This window comes from Lepus europaeus, chromosome 19, assembly GCF_033115175.1.
Source record: "Lepus europaeus isolate LE1 chromosome 19, mLepTim1.pri, whole genome shotgun sequence".
In the NCBI taxonomy this organism is placed as follows: domain Eukaryota; kingdom Metazoa; phylum Chordata; class Mammalia; order Lagomorpha; family Leporidae; genus Lepus; species Lepus europaeus.
Genome location: NC_084845.1, coordinates 6,685,174 through 6,710,583, shown reverse-complemented (window position 1 = coordinate 6,710,583; position 25,410 = coordinate 6,685,174). Strand labels below are relative to the sequence as shown.

Here is a 25,410-nt window from a genome sequence, read left to right as displayed (position 1 = left end):
TGCACTCCCAGGCTGTCACCCCCAGAGCGAGCGCAGGGCCCCGTAAACTGGGGCGGGGGGGGGGACGGAAATTAAGAACTTCTGCTCGCAGCCACTGTAACCAAAGGAGCTTCCCTCACACCCGGTGTACGGGGCGGCTCGGTGTCTCCGCACTGACAGCCAAGTGTGGGCGCTGGGGTGAGAGGCTCTGGGCTTCCTGGTCACCTCGGTGGGGGCAGCCTGCACCCCGCGGGGCCGCCCTAACCCTGGCATTCCGAGGGGCGGGGCCGTCACCGCCCGCAGATGCAGGCTCTCCAGTGTCCCCAGCCCGTGGAAGCCAGGTGGCCGCGCGCCCCGGGCCTGCGCGTGGCGGCACTCGTGGGACAGAGCGAGCCCCCCGGAGGTGCAGCGCGGCCACCAGTCACCCACCGCGGAGCTCCAGAGCGGCACACGGGGTCCCGGGAACTCACCGCGTGTGTCCCTAAGCCGGGGTGCGTGGCCGCGCCCAGGTAAGCGCGCCCTGGTGCAGATCGCTCCGCCCTCGCTCCGAGCTTGGGCTCCCCCGGGACCCATTTATTGTTGGCTCCGCCCCTTCTGGGAGGGCAGCGGGGGCGTTGACCCGGCGGAGAGGCGGGTGGGGGCTGTCTCTGTCCGCGCCCACCGTGCCAGCATGGCCCCCCACTCCGCAGAGAGCAAGGGCGCCCTAGGTCCGGCCGGCGAGCAGGTTCCTCTTCCGAGTCCTCCCACCCCGGGGGCGGCGGTTCCGTGCACCAGAACCGCCACTGGTCGGGAGAACCAGCTGCTGGGCGGTCCACTTCCTTCCAGGGCCGAGCGAGAGGGGGCGCGGCTGCCAGGGCCCACCCCCGCGGCGCTCTGGCAGGCGCGATGGTCCGGAGCGGACGGGCACCCGCACGGCCTCCGCCGGGTCACGGGGCAGGCGCCTCCTCCTCTCCCTCGGGGGCCTCGGCCCGCTGCCCGCTGCTGCTCTCGGCGGCCGGCAGGGCCGGGCTCGCCTGCCTGGAGAGGGCCAGGTTGCTGCTGACCATGGAGAAGGCCGAGGTGACCAGGGGCAGGCTGAACGAGGAGCTCTCGTAGATTTTGTCCTGGGAGCCCAGGCTCAGGCTGTCCCCCTGCAGCTTGGCCCACGGCAGGGGCTCGGGCTTGGGGGGCAGCGCAGGCTTCTTCTTGGACAGCGGCTTGTTGCAGGCGTCGGCGACCGCGGGGTCCTGGTGATTCCACCAGTGGTAGAGGGGCTGCACCGGCAGCGGCAGGAGGGTGAGCACGCTGAGGCAGGTGGCCCAGCCCAGGGTGCTCCTCGGGTAGGGCTGCCGTGCCTCCTGGCTCTGGGGGCAGAGAGAAGGGTGCGGCTTGGAGGAGGAGGAGCCGGCTCTGTGCTGCTGGGCAGGGGGGCTGGGGGGGCCCGGAGCCCCAGGCTGGCGGCCGTCCCGGGGGTGGGCTGGGGTCTCACCGAGCTGCTGTTCCAGGCCACGTAGGTGGCCGCTCCCGGCTGGTGCAGCTGGATGAGGCAGACGCAGAGCAGGGCCAGCAGCCCGGGCAGCGTCACGTAGCCCCACAGGAAGGTGAGGCTGTGCCGCAGCTGGTAGCCCAGCTCCATGGAGATCTCCTCCCGGGCCCTGCGGGGGGCGGCTGTCAGGGAACCCGCGTTCCAGGGAACGGCCGGCCCCAGCCCTCTGTCCTCAGACCGGCCGGGCCCCGGGGACCCCTCCCTGCTGTGGGCAGATCAAACCCTGGCACTCCTCCTGTCACCTCCTGGCGCCATAGATGCAAACGAGAGCCATGTTCTGGAAGGTGACCACGACGACGAGGGTGAGCGGGACCAGGTGGTCGTCCACCAGCGACACGAGGTAGCTGCCGGCGCGGCTGCCGAAGGCGAGGCTGCCCAGCAGGCCTCCCGAGCACACGATGACTGAGGCGGGGCAGGGGCCTGCGCTGAGCTCCACGCGCCAGCTCTGGGGGCGCGGGGTGCGCGGGCGCCCCCCGGTGGACAGCCCGGGTACCTGGGGCCAGCTTGGGGTGCCTGGCGAAGACAGGGACGGAGTTCTGCAGGGGCAAGACGACGCTCTGCAGGAGCCGCATCAGGGGGCCCAGGCCGGTGGTGAGCAGGGCCAGGAAGAAGACGATGGCCCAGAAGGAGGCGCCGGGGAACAGCGAGACGACCTGGGAGAAGGCTGCGTAGGCCAGGCCGGGGCCTTCCATCAGCTGTGGGCGACAAGGGCTCTGAGGCAGAGGCAGGTCGCGACGGGGGCACGGCAGGGATCGACTAGCAATGTCTGTCTCGGCGCAGGGATGGGCTAGCGCTGTCAGTCTCAGGTGAACGGCTGGCGGGGTGCCCAGGTGAGGTCCGCCCAGCAGAGACCCCGTGATTACGGCCGCCACCTGCCTGCTGAGAGGTGTGGGCGGCCCAGGAAGCTGCTGGGACGCGCGTCTCCCCCAGGGCCCTCGGGGGTTCTCTGAGAAGCACCCCCCCCCCCCGCCCCGCGAACCCACCTTTTCCGTCTGCTTCTTGACGCTGCAGGGCGGGGCCCTGTGTACGACCTGAGGCTGCAGGTGCTGCGGGAGGCTGGCGACCCAGGCCAGGAACTTCAGGGGGCACGTGGACAGGTCTTCGGGGGGCGAGGCGTCCCGAGGCAGCACCCCCATGGACACCAGCTCCATCAAATTGGAGACATTCCTTCGGGGAAGTAGGGAGAAAAAGGCTGGGCGAGGGCTGGCCCTTCTCTGTCTGCAAGTCAGGGGCACAGCGGAGGCCTGGACCGGGCCGGGGGCTGAGCCAGCGCACAGGCCCACAGGTGGAGGCAGGCTGGGGCCCCAGGGTCGTGGACCGAACCCTGCCCCGCACTGGTCCCACGCGGACGTCCTGAGCCCCAGGACCTCCGAACGCGATCTTATTTGGGTGCAATTCGGATGAGGTCACCTTGGAGCAGGGTGGATCCTTGATCCAACAGGACGGGTGTCCTTATGAAAAGGGGACATAGATGGGGCCAGCGCTGTGGTGCAGTGGGTTAACGCCCTGGCCTGAAGTGCTGGCATCCCATATGGGCGCCGGTTCGAGACCCGGCTGCTCCACTTCCTGTCCAGATCTCTGCTATGGCCTGGGATAGCAGTAGAAGATGGCCCAATTCCTTGGGCCCCTGCACCCATGTGGGAGACCTGGAAGAAGCTCCTGACTCCTGGCTTCGGATTGGCACAGCTCTAGCTATTACAGCCATTTGGGGAGTGAACCAGCAGATGGAAGACCTCTCTCTCTCTCTTTCTCCCTCTCTGCCTCTCTCTCTAACTCTGACTTTCAAATAAAATAAATAAATCTTTAAAAAAAAAAAGAAAAGGGGACATTGAGACAGGGGCACCCGGGGAGACAGCCAGGGGCACCCGGGGAGACAGCCAGGTGGACGTGAGGGCAGACTGTGAGGTGAGGCTCCACAGAGCAGGCCCCGGGTGGGGAGGGGCGCCGCCGGGAGGAGTCGGCCCTGCGGACACCTGGTTCAGAGTGACAGCCATCAGGTGAACGTGGCTGCTCACATACAAACTGGTGAAGCTCAGAACTAAGTCCCTCCGCCGCGCTTCACCGTGCTCGCCATTCTTCAAGTGCTCCGTGGCCACGTGTGGCCGGGGCTGTCTTGCTGGACAGTGTGAGCTGGGGCGGTGCCCACTTCACAGGGTTTGGTTTAGTTTTTGAAAGGCAGAGTTACAGAGAGGCAGAAGCAGAGACAGTGAGAGAGGTCTTCCACCCTCTGGTTCACTCCTCAGATGGCCACAATGGCTGCAGCTGGGCCAAGCCAAGGGCAGGAGCCAGGAGCTTCCTCAGGTCTCCCACGCAGGTGCAGGGGCCCAAGCACTTGGGCCATCTTCTGCTGCTTTCCCAGGCGCATTAGCAGGGAGCTGGCTTGGAAGTGGAGCAGCAGGGACTTGAACTGGCGGCCACATGGGATGCTGGCACCACAGGCCGGGGCTTTCACCTGCGGCGCCACAGCGCCAGCCCCTCCAGTCAGCATTAAAGTGAGACCTCACCAGGACTTTGCTAGGAGTTTCTTTGCTGGAAATTGGTGATTTTCAGCAATCATGACGTCGAACAGTCCAATGTGTTTATCTGTCGCTGATATACTCAAGTTTTTGTTTCATTTTTGTCCTCTTATTGTTGAGTTTTAGTTCTTTTTTTTTTTTTTTGGACAGGCAGAGTGGACAGTAGAGAGAGACAGAGAGAAAGGTCTTCCTTTTTGCCGTTGGTTCACCCTCCAATGGCCGCTGCGGCCGGCACACCGCGTTGTTCCGATGGCAGGAGCCAGGTGCTTCTCCTGGTCTCCCATGGGGTGCAGGGCCCAAGCACTTGGGCCATCCTCCACTGCACTCCCTGGCCAGAGAACTGGATGGGAAGTGGAGCAGCTGGGACTTGAACCAGGGCCCATATGGGATGCTGGCCCTGCAGGTGGAGGCTTCACCTTGCACGCCACTGCACTGGCTCTAGAAGCTGTTAGTCCCAGCTTTTCCATTGGAGTCTTTGGTGTATATACACACACACACATATACACCAAATATATATTATATTTATATATTATATTTTAATTATATATAATATTATGTAACATAATATGTATTATTATATATAATTTTTATCTATATATTTTTTAATGGCCGCTATCATGGAAGCGTGGACTTCCGCCTCGTTCAATGCATCCTAACTGAAAACAAGAGCTCTGCTTGGTCCTGATCCCAGGATGCACCCAAGACGATGCCAGTCAGGGTCTCACAGGGGTCTCAAGGCTGCCCCAAGGATTCAAATCTGTAGCCCAAGCCCAGGCCAGTGCTGGAATGGCCTCCCTGGCGAGTGAGCACCTGGCTTTGAAACCTCCCTCACTCCGTTTTCCAGGTATGGAAACCTCAGGGCAGGCACACCCGTGGTTTCGCTGAGGATAACGGGAATGTTCTGCCAGTCAATGGGGAGCGTTTGGATGGGAGGGCCCAGTGCGTGGACAGGGGCTCAGATGGGTGGGGAGGGCTTTCCTTGTGACCACTCACTCACTTCTCGACACAGGCAGGGCCACTCGTGGAGGCCCAGAACCCCAGCACCAGGAAGATGATGGAAGTGGCCAGCAGCGAGGTCAGCAGGCTGACCAGCGCCACGAAGGAGGCCACCCTGACACAGCTGTCACTCCCGGCCTTGTAGGAGGAGAAGGTGATGACGGTGCCCGTGCCCAGGCCCAGGGAGTAGAGGATGTGGCCGCCCGCCTGGCGCCACAGGTCCAGAGAGGCCAAGGCTGAGAGCTGTGGGTGGGCGAGAGGAGTTAGGGCAGTGGGCTGAGAGGGTGGGACCACCACAGGCGTAGAGCTGGAGAGCCGAGGGGGCGGGACAGGAAGGAGGGAGGCCTGGGAGGCTGGGGATGGGTTGGGGCGTTGGCCCGGCCCACCTCTGTGGTCACCATCCGGCTGAGGCTGCTGGCTGCGCCTTCCAGGAAGAGGCCCCGGATGAAGAAGCAGAGCAGGAAAATATACAGGAGGAGCACCTGGAAAGTGAGCATCTGACAGGGGGTCAGGGCGAGGCTGGGGGGGGAGGGGGAGCGGGGGGAGCATGGGGGGTGGGGGGAGCATGGGGGGGTGAGCGGGGGGGTGGGAGGGGGTGAGTGGGGGGGTGGGAGCATGGGGGGTGGGAGGGGGTAGCAGGGGGGGAGTGAGCGGGGTGGTGGTGGTGTGGGAGCATGGGGGGTGGGAGGGGGTGAATGGGGGGGAGTGAGCGGGGGGTGGGAGCATGGGGGGGTGGGAGGGGGTGAGCAGTGTGGGGGGTGGGAGGGGGTGTGGGCAGTGTGGGGGGAGTGCGGGGGAGCATGGGGGTGAGCGGGGTGGTGGGAGGGGGTAGCAGGGGGGGTGGGAGCATGGGGGGTGGGAGGGGGTGAGTGGGGGGGGAGTGAGCAGGGGGGTGGGAGTGGGGGGGTGAGCAGAGGGGGGGTGGGAGCATGGGGGGTGGGAGGGGGTGACCGGGGGTGGGAGCATGGGGGGGTGGGAGGGGGTGAGTGGGGGGGTGGGAGCATGGGGGGTGGGGGGTGAGCGGGGGGAGTGAGCGGGGGTGGGAGCATGGGGGGTGGGAGGGGTGAGCGTGGGGGGGTGGGAGGGGGTGAGCGGGGGGGGGGTGGGAGCATGGGGTGTGGGAGGGGGTGAGTGGGGGGTGGGTGAGAGGGGTGAGGGGGTGTGGGAGCATGGGGGGTGGGAGGGGTGAGTGGGGGGGGTGGGGAGGGGGCGTGGGCAGTGTGGGGGAGTGGGAGGGGTGAGCCATGTGGGGGGGTGGGAGGGGGCGTGGGCCCTGTGGGGGGGTGGGAGGGGGTGAGCAATGGGGGGGTGGGAGGGGGGTGAGCACTGTGGGGGGTGGGAGGGGGCGTGGACAGCGTGGGGGAGTGGGAGGGGGGTGAGCCCTGTGGGGGGGTGGGAGGGGCGTGGGCCCTGTGGGGGAGTGGGAGGGGCGTGGGCAGCGTGGGCTCGGCAGAGGCAGCAGGCGGGGCCGTCCACGGTGGGGGCCAGGGGCCGGGAGGAGCAGGGGAGCAGGCAGTCAGCCGGAGCGCCCCCCGGACCCGCCGTAGCTGCCGTAGCTGCTGTCCACGTGAAGGGACACGTGGTCTGGTGACAAGGGGCGGGCTCAAAGCGTGGGTTGGAGGACATACTCTGAGTGGGAAACTGGACAGGCGCTGGGCCCACGGCTCCGCGGAGGTTACCCAGCGCGGAGAGGATCACGGGAGGGCGGGGCTGGGCCGGTCCCCGGGACTCACCGACATCCAGATCTTGATGCCCGTGACCAGGATGAAGGAGAGGAAGATCCAGGTTGTGAAGATGCCCAGGCTGAGGGTCAGCACCAAGGCCTGGAGCTCGTCCTCGATGTGGCCCGAGGCCTGCAGGGCGCTGTGGTACCAGAAGTGCTGGTGCGGCACGGTCTGGAGGCACGAGAAGCCTGCAGGGAACCCCGGCTCTGGGCACCGTCTTCCTCCGCTGCCGCCCGCGGGCCCCGCCGCCCCGGCCGGTGCTCACCAGGGCCGCTGCTGTTCTTCAGCAGGGGGCAGGAGTCCCAGGGCAGCGTGGGGTGGAAGGCGTTGCCCAGGTAGAAGATGCTCCAGGAGGTGATGGCGCTGTTGTAGCAGCTCACCAGCATGCACGCCTGGGGCGGGGCAGGGGCGGGGGAGACGGGCGCCTGAGGGGCGGGGGCGGGCGCGGGGGCGGGGATGCCCTGGGCAGCGGCCCCCCCCTTACCAGGATGCTGACGTAGCTCAGGCCGCCCAGCCAGGGCACCAGACGCTTCCAGACCCGGATGTTGTCCACCCGCAGCCACTGTCCTATCATCATCTCCATGTACAGCAGGGGGATCCCCAAGAAGAGCAGCATGAGGAAGTAGATCAGGATGAAGCTGCCTGCGGGGGGGTGGGCAGGGCTGCGCTCCAGTGGCCGGGAGCCCCGTCCCTCCCGCCGGCCCCTCCTCTGGGGCTCTGGGCCCGGCCTTACCCCCTCCGTTGCGGTGGCACAGGTAGGGGAAGCGCCACAGGCTGCCCATCCCGACGGAGAAGGCGATGGAGGTCAAGACGGTCCCGGTTCTTTTGCTCTGGGTGAAGTAGTTCTGGACTCTGGCGGCCCGGACCCCCTTGGCCTTGAACATCCAGGACAGGGAACTGGAGGGGCAGAGCTTGGGGGAGGGCTCGTCCACCGTCACGTCCGACGACTCCTCGTAGGGCTCCATGGCTCTCTCCTTGCAGGCCCCGAACTCCCGAGGGGACCCTGGGCTCGCCGAGCAGAGTCTCCGGCAGCACCCGGAGGTCCTCAACCAGGAAACGTCGGTCCTGTCTGAATGGATTCCGGCCGATGGACCTGATGGACACGGGGGGCCGAGGGCACGGTCAATGCTCAACACTCCATCTGGTCTGCTTGGAAAACGTGGGCCCAAACGGACGCACGCAGGGCGCGGAGCAGTGGTTCCCACACCTGGCTGTCCGTCACCGTCACTTCCCGCCTTCCGCTCTCCTAGCCTTCTCCTCTCTGGTCCCCTTGCTCCTAGGTGGGCCACGGGGACTGGTAGAACTAAAAAGCTTCCCTCTGGAGGCAGCGTGAGCAGCTCCGTGGACCCCTGTCTCTAGGACAGCTTGTGAAAATTCTACCGAAGCTGTCTGCAAGTTGTCTAAGGGCACGCGGCAAATGATGAAGTGTTTGTTCATGCTAAAACTTGGCTGGAGCCCTGAGAGCCCGTGGCGATAATCCCAGCCGGCTGGAAGGGGGTGGGATTCTGCTACATGCCGTCCCGGGGGGGGGGGGTGAGCCCTGCAAGGGGGTGGGATTCTGCTACATGCCGTCCCGGGGGGGGGGGTGAGCCCTGGAAGGGGGTGGGATTCTGCTACATGCCGTCCGGGGTGAGCCCTGGAAGGGGGTGGGATTCTGCTACATGCCGTCCCCGGGGTGAGCCCTGGAAGGGGGTGGGATTCTGCTACATGCCGTCCCCGGGGTGAGCCCTGGAAGGGGGTGGGATTCTGCTACATGCGGTCCCCGGGGTGAGCCCTGGAAGGGGGTGGATTCTGCTACATGCGGTCCCCGGGGTGAGCCCTGGAAGGGGGTGGGATTCTGCTACATGCGGTCCCCGGGGTGAGCCCTGGAAGGGGGTGGGATTCTGCTACATGCGGTCCCCGGGGTGAGCCCTGGAAGGGGGTGGGATTCTGCTACATGCGGTCCCCGGGGTGAGCCCTGGAAGGGGGTGGGATTCTGCTACATGCCGTCCGGGGGGGGGGGTGAGCCCTGGAAGGGGGTGGGATTCTGCTACATGCGGTCCCCGGGGTGAGCCCTGGAAGGGGGTGGGATTCTGCTACATGCCGTCCCGGGGGGGGGGGGTGAGCCCTGGAAGGGGGTGGGATTCTGCTACATGCGGTCCCCGGGGTGAGCCCTGGAAGGGGGTGGGATTCTGCTACATGCCGTCCCGGGGGGCGGGGTGAGCCCTGGAAGGGGGTGGGATTCTGCTACATGCGGTCCCCGGGGTGAGCCCTGGAAGGGGGTGGGATTCTGCTACATGCCGTCCCCGGGGTGAGCCCTGGAAGGGGGTGGGATTCTGCTACATGCCGTCCCGGGGGGGGGGGTGAGCCCTGGAAGGGGGTGGGATTCTGCTACATGCCGTCCGGGGGGGGGGGTGAGCCCTGGAAGGGGGTGGGATTCTGCTACATGCCGTCCCGGGGGGGGGGTGAGCCCTGCAAGGGGGTGGGATTCTGCTACATGCGGTCCCCGGGGTGAGCCCTGGAAGGGGGTGGGATTCTGCTACATGCCGTCCCGTCCCCGGGGTGAGCCCTGGAAGCACTGGTTCAGTGGAGTAAGCCAGACACAAAGGCCCAGCAGTGAGTCCACTCCTGTGAACCATCTAAATGAGGAAATGCAGAGACAGAGAGTATACGAGAGGTTTCTGGGTGTGGGGGGTGTTCGGGGAGAGGGAGAAGTGGGGAACTGTTGCTGAATGGGTGCAGAATTGGTGAACATATTTTGGAGCTAGATGGAGGGGTGATTCCACAACACATGTGAGAGTTTACACGAGGGGCTGTGGCATAGCGGGTACAGCTGCCGTCTGCTGTGCCAGCATCCTATATAGGCACTGGTTTGAGACCCAGCTGCTCCACCTGCAATCCAGCTCTCTGCTATGGCCTGGGAAAGCAGTAGAAGATGGCCCAGGTCTTTGGGCCCCTGCACCTGCGTGGGAGACCTGGAAGAAGCTCCTGGCTCCTGGCTTTGGATCAGCACAGTTCTGGTCATTGCAGCCAATTGGGGAGTGAACCATCAGATGGAAGACCTCTCTCTCTCTCTCTCTCTCTCTCTCTCTCCCTCCTCTCTCTCTCTGCATAACTCCGACTTTCAAATAAATGAATAAATCTTAAAAAAAAAAGTTAACATAAAAGAGATCCCAAACACATGAAAATGTCTGAGTTTAACTGGGCAAATTTTTAAAAATAGGACTCAAAAAGCACTAATTGTAAAACAGCCAATCATGTGTATCGTTAAAATGCATATATGTCTTGTGGCCAGCACTATGGTGCAGCAGGTTAACGCCCTGGCCTGAAGCACCGGCATCCCATATGGGCACCGGATCTAGTCCAGGCTGCTCCACTTCTGATCCAGCTCTCTGCTGTGGCCTGGGAAAACAGTAGAAGATGGCCCAGGTCCTTGGGCCCCTGCACCTGCGTGGGAGACCCAGGAGAAGCTCCTGGCTCCTGGCTTTGGATCGGCACAGTTCCAGCCATTGCAGTCAATTGGGGAGTGAACCATTGGATGGAAGATCTCTCTCTCTCTGCCTCTCCTCACTGTGAGACTCTGACTTTCAAATAAATAAATAAATCTTTATATAAAAATGCATATATGTCTCACAAATTAGATATTTATATATTATGTATAGGCTATATATAATATAATTAGATATTATATAGTATATTGGATAACTGTTAAATACTACATATAGGACATACTTTATGAGCCTATGTGTGTATTCCTTATAAATTGGATATACTGAGTGTATAAACATTATGTCATGACTGCTTCCCTAGGTCGTAAGATTCTTTGAAAACATGATTCCCGTGGATTCCCAGCTCAGCTCCGACCCCAGCTTCCTGACCGCAATGATGGCTCAAGTGACTGGGCTCCCCTGGGGGACTGGACAGCGTTTCCTGCGCCCACTGGCCCAGCCCTGGTCTTTGCAGACATTTGGGGAATGAGCCAGCAGGTGGGGGCTCTATGCGTGTGTGTCTCTCAGATAGAATTTTTAAAACACGATTTTTAGTACCTGCTAATACTCCAGAGTAATACAAACGTCCCAGGGCCACCCAGCCCGGCCCCCGGCTCCCCGCCTCCCAAGACTTCGTACCTGCATGGGATTCTGATACAGCCGTGTACCCGTGTATCCGGAGCTGCGGGAGGCGTCTCCCTGGCCTCTCTCGCCTCTCGCGTGCCTCCCGCTGCACCTTCTGCCCTCCAGGCTCCGAAGCACCACGGGAGCGGCAGCCGGCCCCAGGGCCCCTAAGACACTCTTTGGACGGACGGAGAGTACGGGAGTCCGCTTGGGAGTCAGCCGAGGACTCACGGGGGGGGGGGGGGTCCTGAGTCTCTAGGGCTGGTCCACCCACGACTGGAGTGGGAGAAGAGGGAGGGAAGGAGATGGACCCACTGGCTTCTGCCCTGCCCCTCCCCTCCGAGACTCGGGGGTCCCGGATCCCTCAGTTCCGGTGAGAGAGAGAGGTCGGGTCCAGAGCGGGAGCCGCCCCCGCCCCCTTTACCTGCCACCGGTGCACGAGCCGCAGGAGACCGGTCGCCTTCTCCGGAGCTCGGTTGGGGCGGGGTCGGCGGTGGGAGGGGGCAGCGCACGCGACCCCCGGGCGCAGAGTCCGCTAGAGCCACGGCCAGGGCCAGGGGCCATTTCCATCTTGCGCCGCAGTCAGTTCGCCCTGGAGGGGCCTACATCCGCGTCAGCCGCCACAGGCCCTCTAGCCCACGCCGTGCCAGGGCGGCGACCCAGCCCTCGGGCCGGGGGACTGGGGGCCCTGCCCCACGGTCCGACATCTGAGACCCGGTCCCCACCCTCGCCGCTGGCTCCTCGGAGGATTTTCTCTCCAATCCCCCAGGTCAGCTCCACTTACCAGGCACATTCACCCCGTGGGGTGCTGAGGGACACCGTCCGTTGCTAGGCAGACTTAGTCCGACTAGCGGCGATGGCGTCACCGCGTGGAGGGAGGGAGGGAGGGAGTAACCAGGGTACTAAGGCAGGCAGCCCATTCTAGGGTTCGCGCTGTCTTACCCACTATGCTGTCAAGAGTCCACACAGCACGAAGCTTTAAGACCTAAAACGGGGTCGGGTTCGGCACTGTGCCGGGTAAAGCCGCCGTTTGCAGTGCCGGCATCCCTTATGGGCTCCGGTTCGAGTCCTGGCTGCTCCACTTCCGATCCGGCTCTCTGCTGTGGCCTGGGAAAGCAGTAGAAGATGGCCCAAGTGCTTAGGCCCCTGCACCCATGTGGGAGACCCGGAGGAAGCTCCAGGCTCCTGGCTTCGGATCAGTGCAGCTCTGACTGTTGAGGCCAATTGGGGAGTGAACCAGCGGATGGAAGACCTCCCTCCCTCCCTCCCTCCCTCCCTCCCTCTCTCTCTCTCTCACTCTCTCTCTCTCTCTGCCTCTCCTCTGTGTAACTCTGTCAAGTAAATGAATAAATGTTTAAAAAAACAAAAATAAAACGAGGTCCTTCCAGAGCAGATCTCCAAACAGCGCGAGGAGACGCACGGCGGCGTTTCACACGAGTGGCTGAAAGAGGAATTATCCCGTGCTTGGGCTGGGACTTCTGCCAAGACACCTGGGAAGAAATTAGGTCCTTGGACCAGAACATGCTTCAGACGACTCAAGGATCACAGTGTAGAACATGAAAACGTAACTCACTAGTAAGAGATGTGGGTGCATTTAAAAAAAAATTATGTATTTGAAAGGCAGAGCGAGAGAGAGGAGAGAGAGAGGAGAGAGAGAGAGAGAGAGAGAGAGTCTTCCATCCGCTGGTTCACTCCCCAGATGGCTGCCATGGCCAGAGCTGGGCCGATCCAAAGCCAGGAGCTTCTTCCGGGTCTCCCACATGGGTGCAGGGGCCCAAGGACCTGGGCCATCTTCTACTGCTTTCCCAGGCCACAGCACAGAGCTGGATCGGAAGTGGAGCAGCCGGGACTCAAAATGATGCCCATATGGGATGCCGGCACTACAGGCAGCAGCTCTACTGCTACACCACAGCTCCAGCCCCTGAATATTTCTTTACTATTGTCATAGGAAAGAGCTTTCTAAGAATAAAGTAAAAACAAGAACCCATAAAAGAAAAGTATTATGAATGTCTTTATATAAAAACACATAACAATTATATTAAAAATTTAATACGTAAAATGTTTAATACCCAAAGCTGCAACGTTTTACCTCCCGAGTCTCACTCACAGCGCCCTCACTTGTTTGTACTCTTGGACTGCGAGCTCACGCGTGGCGAAGCTTTTTCTGAGGCAGTCTGTGACGGTCTCCCTGGGGCTGGGGCCTCAGGGAGACCTGCTGCTGCTCCTGACCAGCATCCAGGCTACTGCACTGGGACCTGCAGTCAGTTCTACCACCTAAGCTCCCCAGCGGCAGTGAAACTTGGCCTGCGCATCTACAACTGGATACAAGTTTTCCTGCCACATGCAGGTCCAAACAATAGAAAAATGAACTGTGAGGAACTCGGGGGCGGCTAGGGAGGAGCCGGGGGGCTTCTTGTGAGCCCAGGACGTGTTGATACACGGGTGAGAGCTTTCCCAGGGCAGGAGCCGATCCTCACGAACCCTCACTCTGTACAGCCACGTGTGAAAATGCAGAGGTGCTGTGAGACTGTGGCACATAGGAGATCTGTTTCATCTTTGTCTCTAGTTCCTCAGAGCTCCTAAAACCCTTGGGGTTTCCTGGGTTCTAGGCGCATCTCCTGTTCTAATAAAATCATTCTTGATGTGCCCACGGATGGCTTTAGTCTGGGGGCTGATCTGAGGGTTACAGCCATATCCCCTGACTGGTGGGGAGGAGAAAGGGGCTGGAGACAGCTAATCAGCCGTGACAGGTGACTGGGTCATTAGAGCTAGGAGATGGAACGGCCGCATGAGCTCTGCAGAGCTTCTGAGATGGGGGAGCGAGCAGTGCCAGGGGCTCTCTCCCTGCCCCCACTGCCCTGCCCAACCTTGCTCTATTATAGCTCCCCCACTGGACTACTCTGTAGTCCCATCCTTCTCAGTAAACCCATGGAGGTAAGTGGAGGGCCCTCCTGAGCTCTGTGAGCTGTTCTAGCAAATTAGCACACGTGAAAGGGGCATTGTGGGAAATCCCAGCTTTGCAGTCAGTGAGACAGAAGTATGGGTGCGCCGGGGGCCCCATTTGCGACTGGCATCTAAGCTGAGGGCAGGCGGTAAGTGTTAGCGTCAGACTGAATCAAGTGAGAGCAGAGATGTGAAGGCAGCTCTTGGGTCAGTGTCCCGTGGCAGGCCCCTCTGCCCGGCTGCCAGCCATCTGTCTCCTAAGTGGAGCAGCTGTTGGGCTGGGGGATGTGAGTGAGGACTGGCGCTCCCGGGGAGTCCTGGCAGGAAGTTCCGAGAAAGGTTTTCTCTGGGCTGTAGGAAGTGACAGGGTGCGGGTGAGAGGAGAGCGGAGGGCTTTCCAGTGCTGGAGGGTCCCCCAGTAAAGACATTTCCACAACGTTCCACAACGAGGCCCGAGTATCGGCAGATTGCTAAAGAAGACAGTGACACATGGGACGGGTCGCAGTCCATGGGAGAGCTGGAAAACCAGCAGCGCTGTGGAGGCGCAGGTGCAGAGAACCACACACAACACAGCGAACTAAGGGCGCTCAACGCGGCTGAAGCTCAACAGAGAAACGCTTCCTGAAGACAGGAGACAGAAGCGATGCGCAGGCTTCGAAACTCAGCAAGTGTATTGTAGGAGAACTGCTTACTATCGCCATGTATATGGTGGCATGGCAAGTCGAAGACATAGACTAAATTAGAGGAATACAGTTGAGAGGAATCACCAGGGCAAACGGATCTGAAAGACGGACCTACACAACAGTATCCAAGAACGCTCCAGAAAGTTCATGGAAACAGAATGGAAAGGTAAGTTTAGGGGCCGGCATGTGGTTTAGAGGGGAAAGCTGCACTTGCTGTGTGGCATCCATCTTTGAAACACAGAAAATCTACAAAATACAGGAAACATTTTTGAAATACAAAAATCCTTGTGATATAGAAAATCTTTGACATACAGAAAAAATTACACTCAGCAAATGCTAAGCTCTGACTTTATTATTAAAGACTAAAGATGGCTAAATAAAGGAACTTGTTCCTTCTCTAAAGAAATCAGAGAGGTGCCGGTGTTGTGGAGCAGCAGGTTAAGCCTCCGTCTGTGACACCAGCATCCCATACCGGTGTAGGTTCGAGTCCCAGCTGCTCCACTTCCAATCCAGCTCCCTACTAATGCACCTGAGAAAGCAGCAGCAGATGGCCCGAGTGCTTGGGCCCCTGCACCCGCGTGGGAGACCTGGTGAAGTCTCTGGCTTCAGCCTGGTTCAACCCTGGCTGCTGCAGTCATTTGGGGAGTGAACCAGTAGATGGAAAATCTCTCCCTCTCCTCCTCTCTCTGTAACTCTGCCTTACAAATTTTATTTATATATATATAGATATATAATCATGAGTGATTGTTGAATTGAAAAAGAAAATCCGAGAAAGGAAAGAAGGAAGGGGGAGGGGGAAGGGAGGAAAGTATGATTATATTCTTAGAACTGTATCTATGAACACATTAAATCTGTCCTCTTCGTATTAGTATCACATTAACACAAGAATTGTAGTTATTATGCATTAGCTGTGACCCTGAACCTAATGTGTCAATATATTACTTAAAAAATTAAGAAAGCAGAAGAATTAAAACAAAAATAAAAATTTATACAATAAAAAATAAAGGGGACATTAATGAGACAGAAAACAATGCAAGTAAAATTATAAATAAGTCCAAATACCACCTGTTGGCCTGCTTAAGGACAGGTGGGAGAAATAAAAGTAACAAAGCATTAAGAACAAGAAGAGGGCCAGTGCCGTGGCTCACTAGGCTAATCCTCCGCCTTGCGGCGCCGGCACACCGGGTTCTAGTCCCGGTCGGGGCACCGATCCTATCCCGGTTGCCCCTCTTCCAGGCCAGCTCTCTGCTGTGGCCAGGGAGTGCAGTGGAGGATGGCCCAAGTGCTTGGGCCCTGCACCCCATGGGAGACCAGGAGAAGCACCTGGCTCCTGCCATCGGATCAGCGCGGTGCGCCGGCCGCAGCGCGCCTACCGCGGTGGCCATTGGAGGGTGAACCAACGGTAAAGGAAGACCTTTCTCTCTGTCTCTCTCTCACTGTCCACTTTGCCTGTCAAAAAAAAAAAAAAAAGAACAAGAAGAGAAGCATAGGCATCGAAGTTGAGAGACTGTGGCGTTTGCTGAGGCATATGCTACATGTGCTGTGTGTGCTGTGTGTGCTGTGTGCTGTGTGTGCTACGTGTGCTGTGTGTGCTGTGTGTGCTACATGTGCTGTGTGTTTTACGTGTGCTGTGTGTGCTACGTGTGCTATGTGTGCTGTGTGCTACATGTGCTGTGTGTGCTGTGTGCTGTGTGTGCTGTGTGTGCTGTGTGTGCTACGTGTGCTGTGTGCTGTGTGTGCTGTGTGTGCTACGTGTGACCAGCCTCACACTGCAGGCTGAGAAGATACGTGCTCCTCAGTTACTGAGTGCGGGGTTTTATATTGTGGCCCAATGTGTACATCTTCCTTTTCCTTGCAATATTCTGATTAACAAAGCTAATTGCTGACCTTGGGACTACTCAGAATGATTTTGCAACAGGAAAACAATGCTTGCTTTAGTAAAAATCCCGTGGGGTCCGCACTGTGGTGCAGCAGGCTGAACTGCCACCTGCAAAGCTAGCATCCTATACTGGAGCACTGATGTGAGTCCCGGCTGCTCCACTTCCACCCCAGCTCCCTGCTAATGCACCCGGGAAGGCAGCAGAAGATGGCTCAAGTACTTGCCACCCACGTGAGAGACCCGGATGGAGCTCCTTATGTCTTGTGGTTCTTTTTGGCAACATTCACTCAAAGTTTTTCTGTAGGAATTCTTTGAGGCCTTATAAATTATGTGTTTCCACAGTTTTTTTTTAAAGATTTATTTTATTTATTTAAAAGGCAGAGTAAGGTGGGGAGATGGAGAAGGAAGGAGAGAGGGAGAGAGGGAGGGAGAGAGAGGAGGGAGGGAGGCAGCTCATGACAAGAGCCTCGGCTGATTACTGACATTATAAATAAGAGTGTCGATTGTTAAATCAACAACAGGAGTCACTGTGCACTTGCTCCCCAGGTAGGACCTCTGTCCTTAATGTGTTGTACTATGAGAATTAATGGTAAAACCAACCTTCAAACAGTAGTTTATACTTTGTGTGTCTGTGTGGGTGCAAACTGTTGAAATCTATTCAGTATAGAAATGATCTTCTGTTTATAAAGATAATTAAAAATGAATCTTAATGAAGAATGGGATGGGAGAAGGAATAGGAGATGGGATGGTTTGCAGGTGGGAGGGTGATTATGGGGGGAAGAACCCCTATAATCCAAAAGTTGTACTTTTGAAATTTATATTTATTGCTGGTGCTGTGGCACCGGTGGGCTAAAGCTCTGGCCTGCAGTGCCGGCATCCCATATGAGCGCTGGTTCTAGTCCTGGCTGCTCCACTTCTGATTCAGCTCCCTGCTGTGGCCTGGGAAGGCAGTGGAAGATGGCCCAAGTCCTTGGACCCCTGCACCCAAGTGGGAGACCTGGAAGAAGCTCCTGGCTCCCGGCTTCAGTTCGGCGCAGCTCCGGCTGTTGGGGCCATTTGTGGAGTGAACCAACAGATGGAAAACCTTTCTGTCTCTCCCTCTCACTGTCTGTAACTCTACCTCTCAAATAAATAAATAAAATCTTTAAAAGATATACAAGAGGAACTCACCAATTAGCTGGTAGTTAGCCATTGTACCATAACCAATGAATCTGCTGCTGCTGTTTTTTTGTTTTTTTTTTTTTTTTTTTTTTTTTTTGACAGATAGAGTTAGACATTGAGAGAGAGAGACAGAGAGAAAGGTCTTCCTTCCATTGGTTCACCCCCCTGAAATGGCTGCTATGGCCAGCACGCTGCGCTGATCCGAAGTCAGGAGCCAGGTGCTTCTCCTGGTCTCCCATGGGGTGCAGGGCCCAAGCACTTGGGCCATCCTCCACTGCACTCCTGGGCCACAGCAAAGAGCTGGACTGGAAGAGGAGCAACTGGGAGAGAACCCAGCGCCCTATGGGATGCTGGCACTGCAGGCAGAGGATTAACCAAGTGAGCCACAGTGCCGGCCCTACTGCTATTGGTTTTAAAAAGATTTATTTATTTATTTATTTTAGAGGTAGAGTTACAGAGAGAGGGAGAGACAGAGAGAAAGGTATTCAAATGGCTGCAATGGCTGGAGCTGAGCCACTCTGAAGCCAGGAGCCAGGAGCTTCTTCCGGGTCTCCCACAAAGGTGCAGGGGCCCAAGCACTTGGGCCATCCTCCACTGCTTTCCCAGGTAATAAGCAGAGAGCTGGATCAGAAGAGGAGCAGCCGGAACACGAACTAAGCACATGTGGGATGCCAGCGCCACAGCACGGCGCCGGCCCCCGGGTCTGCTGGTTTTTGGGGAAATCCCCTCCGCCTGGCTCAGTCCACCTCCAGGAAGCAGCAGGCCTGGAGAGCCCCAGATTCCAGCACTCACATTTAACAGAACCAGTGAAGGCTAAACTAGGAGGTGGACACTTTTTTAATGACAAAAGTCAGGTTACACCAACCTGGTTTATTTGCCACCACCACTTCTGTCCTGGTGTCAGAGGGACCAGACGGAGCACAGACCCGTTCCAGGGGAAGGAAGCCTAAGAGAGTGGGATTGCCATCAACCGGATACTGGGAGCCAGACAACACCATTATTATGGGTCTGAGGAGAAGGAACCTCCTGGTAGGCCCCAGTCTAAAAAAATACAAGGCATTGCAGCCTAGGAGATCAGAGGTCTTTAGGTGCAGTTACACCAGCAGCTGTCATTCCCTCTTCTAATGTCACGACACCAGCCAGAGAGCTCTGTTTTGAAAAAGAGCCGAGGTTGTGCCAACTGAACTGAGTCTTTATTTTCAAGAGGAGCTACTCACATGGCAGGAAACTGGGGTTTTTGGCTGGTTATTTATCCATTTTTTTAGCCTTTGAGATCTGCCTCTCCTTAAGCCGTGAGCCAGGTTTCTGTGAGGACTCTCTGGTTTCAGGTTTGAAGATGATGGTGCTGCCACTTTGGGTCTTGGAGACCGGGAAAGCCACCTTCATGAGGATGTACAAGAAGTAGGCAGGGATGGGCAAGATGGTGGTGATGATGAGAACCACGAGCAGCACGTTAGTCCACCGTGGGTAGACCCGGATCACCTCATCCGACTGTGCAGAAAGAGGACAGGAGATTTAGAATGCCCTGATCATGTGAACTGGAAGGCTGGAGAGGGTGGGGGTGGGAGCCGAGCCAGGGCAAGGAATTTAAGTATCTGAATCCCCAGGGAGCCAGCGAATAAGGTGACGGGACCGTGAGGCAAGAGCGGAGTGAAGGATCAGGGCCCCACTCCCCGGGGGTCCCCGGGGTCCCTCGGGGGGGAGGCTCACAATGCTCGAGTCCCAGGCCACGTAGGTGATGCTTTTCACACAAAGGTGGATCAGCGTGGTCACAAACAGAATCAGCATCACAACCGGAGACAGACAGGACCACAGCCAGCGATACACAGGGGAGAGGGCGTGGCCCAGCATGACAATCACGTCTGCAAGGAACCTGCAGGAAGGGCAGTGGGACTTGGGGAGACCCACTCAGGACCCCCCAGCCTGAGGGGATGGCGCCAGCCCAGGCCAGGGGAGGAGAGGGCCTTTAGCATTTCTGGAAGCCCTGCTCACCTCCACAGCCCCTCCACATCCACTCTTATCGCTTCCACCTTGTCCCCTTTCAAGTTTGTCTCTGCCTCAGTCCCAGGATTGCTAGAGGAACATTTCCAGCCCTTGCCCAGGATAAAGGCCAAGTTCCTAAACTGCTTGTTTCCAGCCCATGCATGCAGCTCTCTCTGATGCACCTTTGGAGCCCTACGACAGATCCAAGTCCGGTCCTTCTGTCCACAGTGCGCTGCTCTAGTTTTCTCCCTCGACTGACTTCCCCCCTGCACAGACTCTGCAGACACCCCGTCGTCTAAGACCCCTTGCCTAGCACTTCCTCCTTCTTTAAGTGACCACCTGCGTGCTGGAGACCTCCAGCAACTCTGCCACAGACCGGGCATCCTGCCTAGGGATGTGCTTACATCTGCTTTTGTGTTTGGACTCTGTACCTGAGAGCGGAACTCCAGGTGACTCACCCGAGTCCCTGGTACTCACCGTAAGACCCGCCTGGCACACAGGCAGCCCTAAGAAATAGGTGAGAATGAGAGTGCATGCGCGAGCGAACAGGCAAAGACCAGCACAGCCTGGGAGTGCTGCCACCCTCGATTCTCAAGTGTGGGCACGAATCACCTGAGGTCTCTTAAGATGCTGAAATCTGAAGGCCTGGGCTGGAGCCCGAGGGTCTGCTTTTCTTTTTTTTCCTTTTTTAAATTTTCTTTTCTTTTTATTTTTTTATTTTTGACAGGAAGAGTGGACAGTGAGAGAGAGAGACAGAGAAAGGTCTTCCTTTGCCATTGGCTCACCCTCCAATGGCCGCCGCAGCCGGTGTGGCGCAGCTGGTGCACCGCGCTGATCTGAAGCCAGGAGCCAGGTGCTTCTCCTGGTCTCCCATGCAGGTGCAGGGCCCAAACACTTGGGCCATCCTCCACTGCCTTCCCGGGCCATAGCAGAGAGCTGGCCTGGAAGAGGGGCAACCGGGACAGGATCCGGTGCCCTGACCGGGACTAGAACCTGGTGTGCCGGGTGAAGGATTAGCCTAGTGAGCCGCAGCGCCGGCTCTGCTTTTCTAATAAGATGATGCCAGGGCTGCTGGTCCAGGAACCACATTTGAGAAGCAAGGGGTCCATGTCTCAGACATCCACACTCCCCTGGAGAAGAGCAGGGCTCAGAAGCCCCTTGGACTTGAGGTGGACTTCTGTCTTCCCTTTCTCCCTCCCACCCTGCTGGGGCTTGCTCTGAGTCCTGGGAGAGTAGTTGGAGCAAGGAAGGGACCAGCGCTCCCTAGGGACCTGCACTCTATGGGTGCAGAGCAGGAGACTTTGGGCTTGGGACATCACCTCCTGGCCCCATAGATCCAGGCCATGGCCACGTTCTCCACGATGACAATGAAGAAGAGGGGCAGAGAAGCCCAGTAATCATCCAGCAGGTTCACAAGGTAGCTGCCCGAGGGCCTGGCAAAGATGAGGCTGCCCAGGAACATCGACATACAGACGCCCACTGGAGGGACACAGCAGGGTGGGGTCGAGGTCAGAGTTCAAGCCGGGCTGCGTGAGGACCCCAGTCGGGTTAAGGTAAGGGCCGGCTGAGGGCCCAAGTACCTGTGAGCAGGTTGGCGTGCCTCCTGAGGGCAGAGAAGGTGTCCTGCAAGGGGGTGATAATGCCCTGCATGATCCCTATCATGGTGCTGAGCCCCAGGTTTGCCAGCATCAGGAAGATGATGATGGACCAGAAGGTGGGTCCAGAAAACACAGAGATGAGGTCAGTAAACGCCACAAAGGCCACACCTGGACCCTCCATAACCTGTGAATAAAAGAGAGCATGGTGGGAACTCTGAGCTCAGAAGGAGCCCCAAGTTGCCTCCCCTCCCCTGGCCTGGGAACGGCTATGGCCCTGTTCCTACAGCCTGGCCCTGGAGCGGGCATGTCTTCCTACAACAGTTGGGTCTAGCTTCTGTCACCTGCAGCGCTGGTGCTAGGAGGCCACAGCGCCTCACTGTAAGAGGACGTGCGCCTCCAGCACGGCTGCCAGGGTGCTGTGAGAACTGCTTGCCTGGGGTCCACAGACAGCTGAAGAAGACAGCTGGCGTTTCTGGTCCACTGTGGGCTTAAGGGAACTCAAGGGCCCGTCTCTAACCCTTACCCACCTCAGTCAATTGCCTAGTTAAGTTGCAAGTAGTCAAATGTTGTAGGACCTTGTTTTTGATTTCCGTGGGGAGGCCCTGGATCCACTTCATGTAGATGGCGCTGGGATCCTGATACAGGCTATCTGGGGGCAGGGCCTCGGGAGGCAGGACCCCAGTAGCCGCCAGCTTCACCACTGTGTCAGCATTCCTGGGGACAGGAGCAGAATCAGGTAAACCACTTGGTGTCTTAGGAGAAAGGGGGAGTTACCAGCCCCGAGGTTTGATCTGGTTTAGGTGGAGCCCACGCTGACACCCAGGCCTCCAGGATCTGAGAGTAAACCGCCTGCCACCTACTTTCATAACTACGAAGTCATGTTGGGCAGGGGCTGGAGGGTTTCTGACTGAAGCGGCCCCCAGAGGGGTCTTGCCACAGGGTCATTAGGGCTTTAGGGCTCTCCCTGCTGCTGAATCTACCCGGCACAACACCAGAGCTTTGCAGCTTCCTCACGCACTGGCCTCTCCGCCACACGTCTCCCTCAGTTCGCTTCAGTCGTGCTCAGCAGTCAGACCTCCTCCAACGCGCCACGCTCTCGTCTCAGCACGTTCTGGTGCACCACGCTCCTTTCTACCCGAGCTCTATTCCCGCACCCATTCTCCACAGGGTTAATTCCTGAAATTCTCCCTCAGTTCAAGTTCTGTCTTCATAGGGCAAATCAAGAAACTACAGAAAACACTATGGTGTGACCCAACTTTTAAAATAATAAATAAATCAATGGTTTTTAAGATGGGAAACGTCGGAGTGAATCCCAGCCGTGGGTATCTGTCAGGTTTGATTTCCCCCAGCTTCCTCTGTGGGGAAGCCGTCTCAGGCAGTGCAGGCAGTCCAGGCAGTGAGCGCCTCTGAGTTTGTTATTATCTGCTCAGTATCTGCTTCCTCAAGACTGTGATTCTCCTAAGGGATGGGGGTCCAATGTGCCATTTTTCCAGAACTCAAAACAGGGGATGGTAGAGAGAAGATGTTTTATAAGTATCTGATGACTATTTTTTAAAATGAATGCCACAGGAGAAGAAAATGAGAAACAAATAGGCCACGAAGGCCCTGGCGGTATAGGCCTGTTTTTGGTCTAACAGTTTAGCTGAAGGTATTCCATGGTTTTTCCACGGCTGTCCCCGTGTGAGAAGGGGTGAACACACTTTTGGAACCTCCGAGTGGGACTTCCCTAGTTCATAAAGGTGGTTGTGAAGGAACTGAAGAGATCAGATGTCTCTAAGGTTAGGATGGTCCAATCTGAGGGCTGTGTATTGACTGAGCCAACATCCCTGAGGAATGGGGGCCTGAGACTGGAGTTCTGTGGGCCATCTCCAAGACTTTGTGATGATTTCCTAAAAGGTCTTTGTGGTGATCTCCAAATGAAAGATGGCACTCACTTCAGGTAACATTTCTTGGTGTCCACCGTGGCCAAGTGGCCCATTATGGCAAATACGACCAGAGTGGCAGTCATCGAGGCGGCCAGGTTGAGAAGGGCCACAGCAAAGGCATCCGTGACACAGTTGTTGGACCGAGGGATGTATGAGCTGATCGCGGTGAAGCTGCCAAAGCCAGGGCCTGTGGACAAAAACAGCTGGTTCCCTGTGCGGCGCCACACTTCCATGGAGTACAGGGCTGTTGCCTGAAAGGGAAAAGTGCCAGGCAAATGGGACACAAAGGGCGGAGAGGTAAACCTGCTGGAGAAGGACGAGAAGACGATGCGGGAGGGAGCTAGTCAGACTACATCACGCTGCCCGACACCCCCATTTACAGGACAAGGACTCCTCACCTTGGTCGCCAACAAACTCTTGAGACCAAAGTAGGCGCCTTCCAGCAGCAGACTCCGGATCAGGAGGCAGAAGAGGATGATATAGGGGAGAAGCACTGAGACATACAGCATCTGCGTGGAAAGCGTGGTTCACAGAGTTCGGCAAAGGCAGAAGTTGGGGATAGAAACGTCGAAGCGTCGAAGGCTATTGGTAACAGAGGTCGGACTGCAAGGAGTGAGAAGTTGGAACCCGACACGCACCAGAGTTAGCAGGGTCCTAGGGCTCTGGACGGAAGACAGTCCATCAGATTAGTGAGGCAGCAGCTTACCTTCCCCGTTGATCTGAGCCCTTTGATCATGGAGATGCAGATAATTGACCAGGTCGCAAAGAGAGACAGGCTGAGATGCAAGACTGGCAGCCCACCCAACTCAATTTCATCTGTAGCCTTCAACATCTTCCGGTACCAGAAGTAGGTAGTGGAGGAGGTCCGCGTGCACTCAGGATCTGGGGTGAACCGGCCTTGGAGGAAACGGCCAGACCAGCGCCCCCCTTCTTCCACCCCATGTCACCATCTTCCTGTTCATCCCACTTCTCTAAACAACCCCTGTTCCTTTTTCATTCCTCTTCTTTATCTCCCACTTCCCCCTCTCTTCCTTCTCTTCTCACCCAAAGCACTGGAGTTCATCATAGGGCACAATGCCCAAGGCAGTGGAGACTGGAAAGACTGAATCAGGTAGAAGAGACTCCAGGCCATGAGCACACTGTTGTACGATGCCACGATGATGCACACCTAGAGATCATGAGGAATTCTGGAGGCGGGGAAAGTAGGCCAGCAGAGGGATGGGTGTGGGCTTGAGGACCGGGGACCGACTCACGGAAGAGAACGCCTAGGATCCGTTGTGGGTCCGGGGCCGTGAACGGGAGTGGGGTGTAAAGGACAGGCGTGGGAAGCCGCTCTCCTCACCGTGAAGCTGGCATAGCCCACACCACCGATCCAGGGGCTGATGACCTTCCACACGCCGATGCTGCCCTGACGCAGCCTCTGGCCGGCTGCCATCTCCAGGAAGAGCAGAGGAACCCCGACTAGGAACAGCATGAGGATGTAGATAATGAGGAAACTGCCTGTGAGGAAGAGTCGGGAAAGGCTCTGGGAACCTCTGATTCAGGACCTGGGGAAGCAGATTTCCTCCCACAACATCAGGGCTCATGTGTTTCCACACTCCTCACGGTCCCAGGTATCTACTCCCCCGCACCCAAACTCCTGGAAGACCCAGATACCTACTTTCTATTCCCACCTGGCCTCTAGCCCTGCCCCTGCATGAGACTAAGTGTTCAGATACCCTGCCCCCACCCTCCCTCCCTATATATCTAAGAGACCCTAGAGCATCCAGGAGAGGCCCCGGGCTCTTCAAACCACCCCCACCCCCGTGGATCCATGAGTCTTGGCACCCGGGCTTACCACCTCCGTTGTGAAAACACAGATAAGGAAAGCGCCAGATGGTGCCCAGGCCCACAGAGAAGCCCGCCTGGGCCAGGAGGTACTCCATCTTATTGGCCCAGGACGGTCGCTCTACGGGCGCGTCCTCCTTGGACTCGCCCTTCTCCGCAGACTCCAGCACGTCTTCACTGTCTTGCTCAGACCAGACGTAGGAGGACAGGGTGTCCACGTCCTGTGTGTCCTCCTCCACATCCTCAGGACGAAGCAGCTTCGCCCTCACGGGCAGGGGAGACAAGTTGGCAGCAGACAGGGACTTGGACTGCGAGTGGACGAGCCTCTGGGGCTCCACATCCCGGGCCTCCACGCGTCTGCCAGTCACCTCGTCACTCTGGCTGGATGGCAGTTCACCATTCTGTGGGAGCGGGGCCTCATTCTTCGTTGACATCAAGGATTGCAGACTTCAGGTGTACAAGCTGAGGAAAGACACTGCCGATCGTACACAAACGCCTGAGGCCTCGCCAACCCAAGGATGGATGTGTGCATAAGGCAGTGGGGTTCCCACCCAGGGAAAAAACATGCCTGCCTCTAGAA

At 58.0% G+C, this 25,410-nt stretch overlaps 1 protein-coding gene across 1 annotated transcript; it reads right to left on the bottom strand.

Annotated features, from left to right (window-relative positions):
* Positions 1-905: 905 nt before the first annotated feature.
* Positions 906-25,264, bottom strand: LOC133747585 (uncharacterized). Its single transcript, XM_062175915.1, has 22 exons — positions 24,841-25,264; positions 24,346-24,503; positions 24,048-24,171; positions 23,710-23,885; positions 23,402-23,512; positions 23,013-23,254; positions 21,654-21,792; positions 21,061-21,262; positions 20,800-20,959; positions 19,208-19,370; positions 18,850-18,988; positions 7,474-7,833; positions 7,225-7,382; positions 7,006-7,132; positions 6,750-6,928; positions 5,403-5,513; positions 5,018-5,259; positions 2,488-2,671; positions 1,998-2,199; positions 1,747-1,906; positions 1,448-1,613; positions 906-1,322 (listed from the first exon to the last, which is right to left on the bottom strand). The coding sequence occupies exons 1-22, from the start codon at positions 25,262-25,264 to the stop codon at positions 906-908; spliced, it is 4,344 nt and encodes a 1,447-aa protein (XP_062031899.1).
* Between the last annotated feature and the right edge of the window lie 146 nt (positions 25,265-25,410).

Bases quoted from the DNA above. Each gene is read 5' to 3' on its own strand.
- LOC133747585 (XM_062175915.1), bottom strand. From the start codon at position 25,264: ATGTCAACGAAGAATGAGGCCCCGCTCCCACAGAATGGTGAACTGCCA. The intron at 21,793-23,012 runs GTGAGTGCCATC...TCCTGTCCCCAG, and splicing joins ACCAAGAAATGTTACCTGAA to GAATGCTGACACAGTGGTGA. The intron at 20,960-21,060 runs GTACTTGGGCCC...GTGTCCCTCCAG, and splicing joins GCACGCCAACCTGCTCACAG to TGGGCGTCTGTATGTCGATG.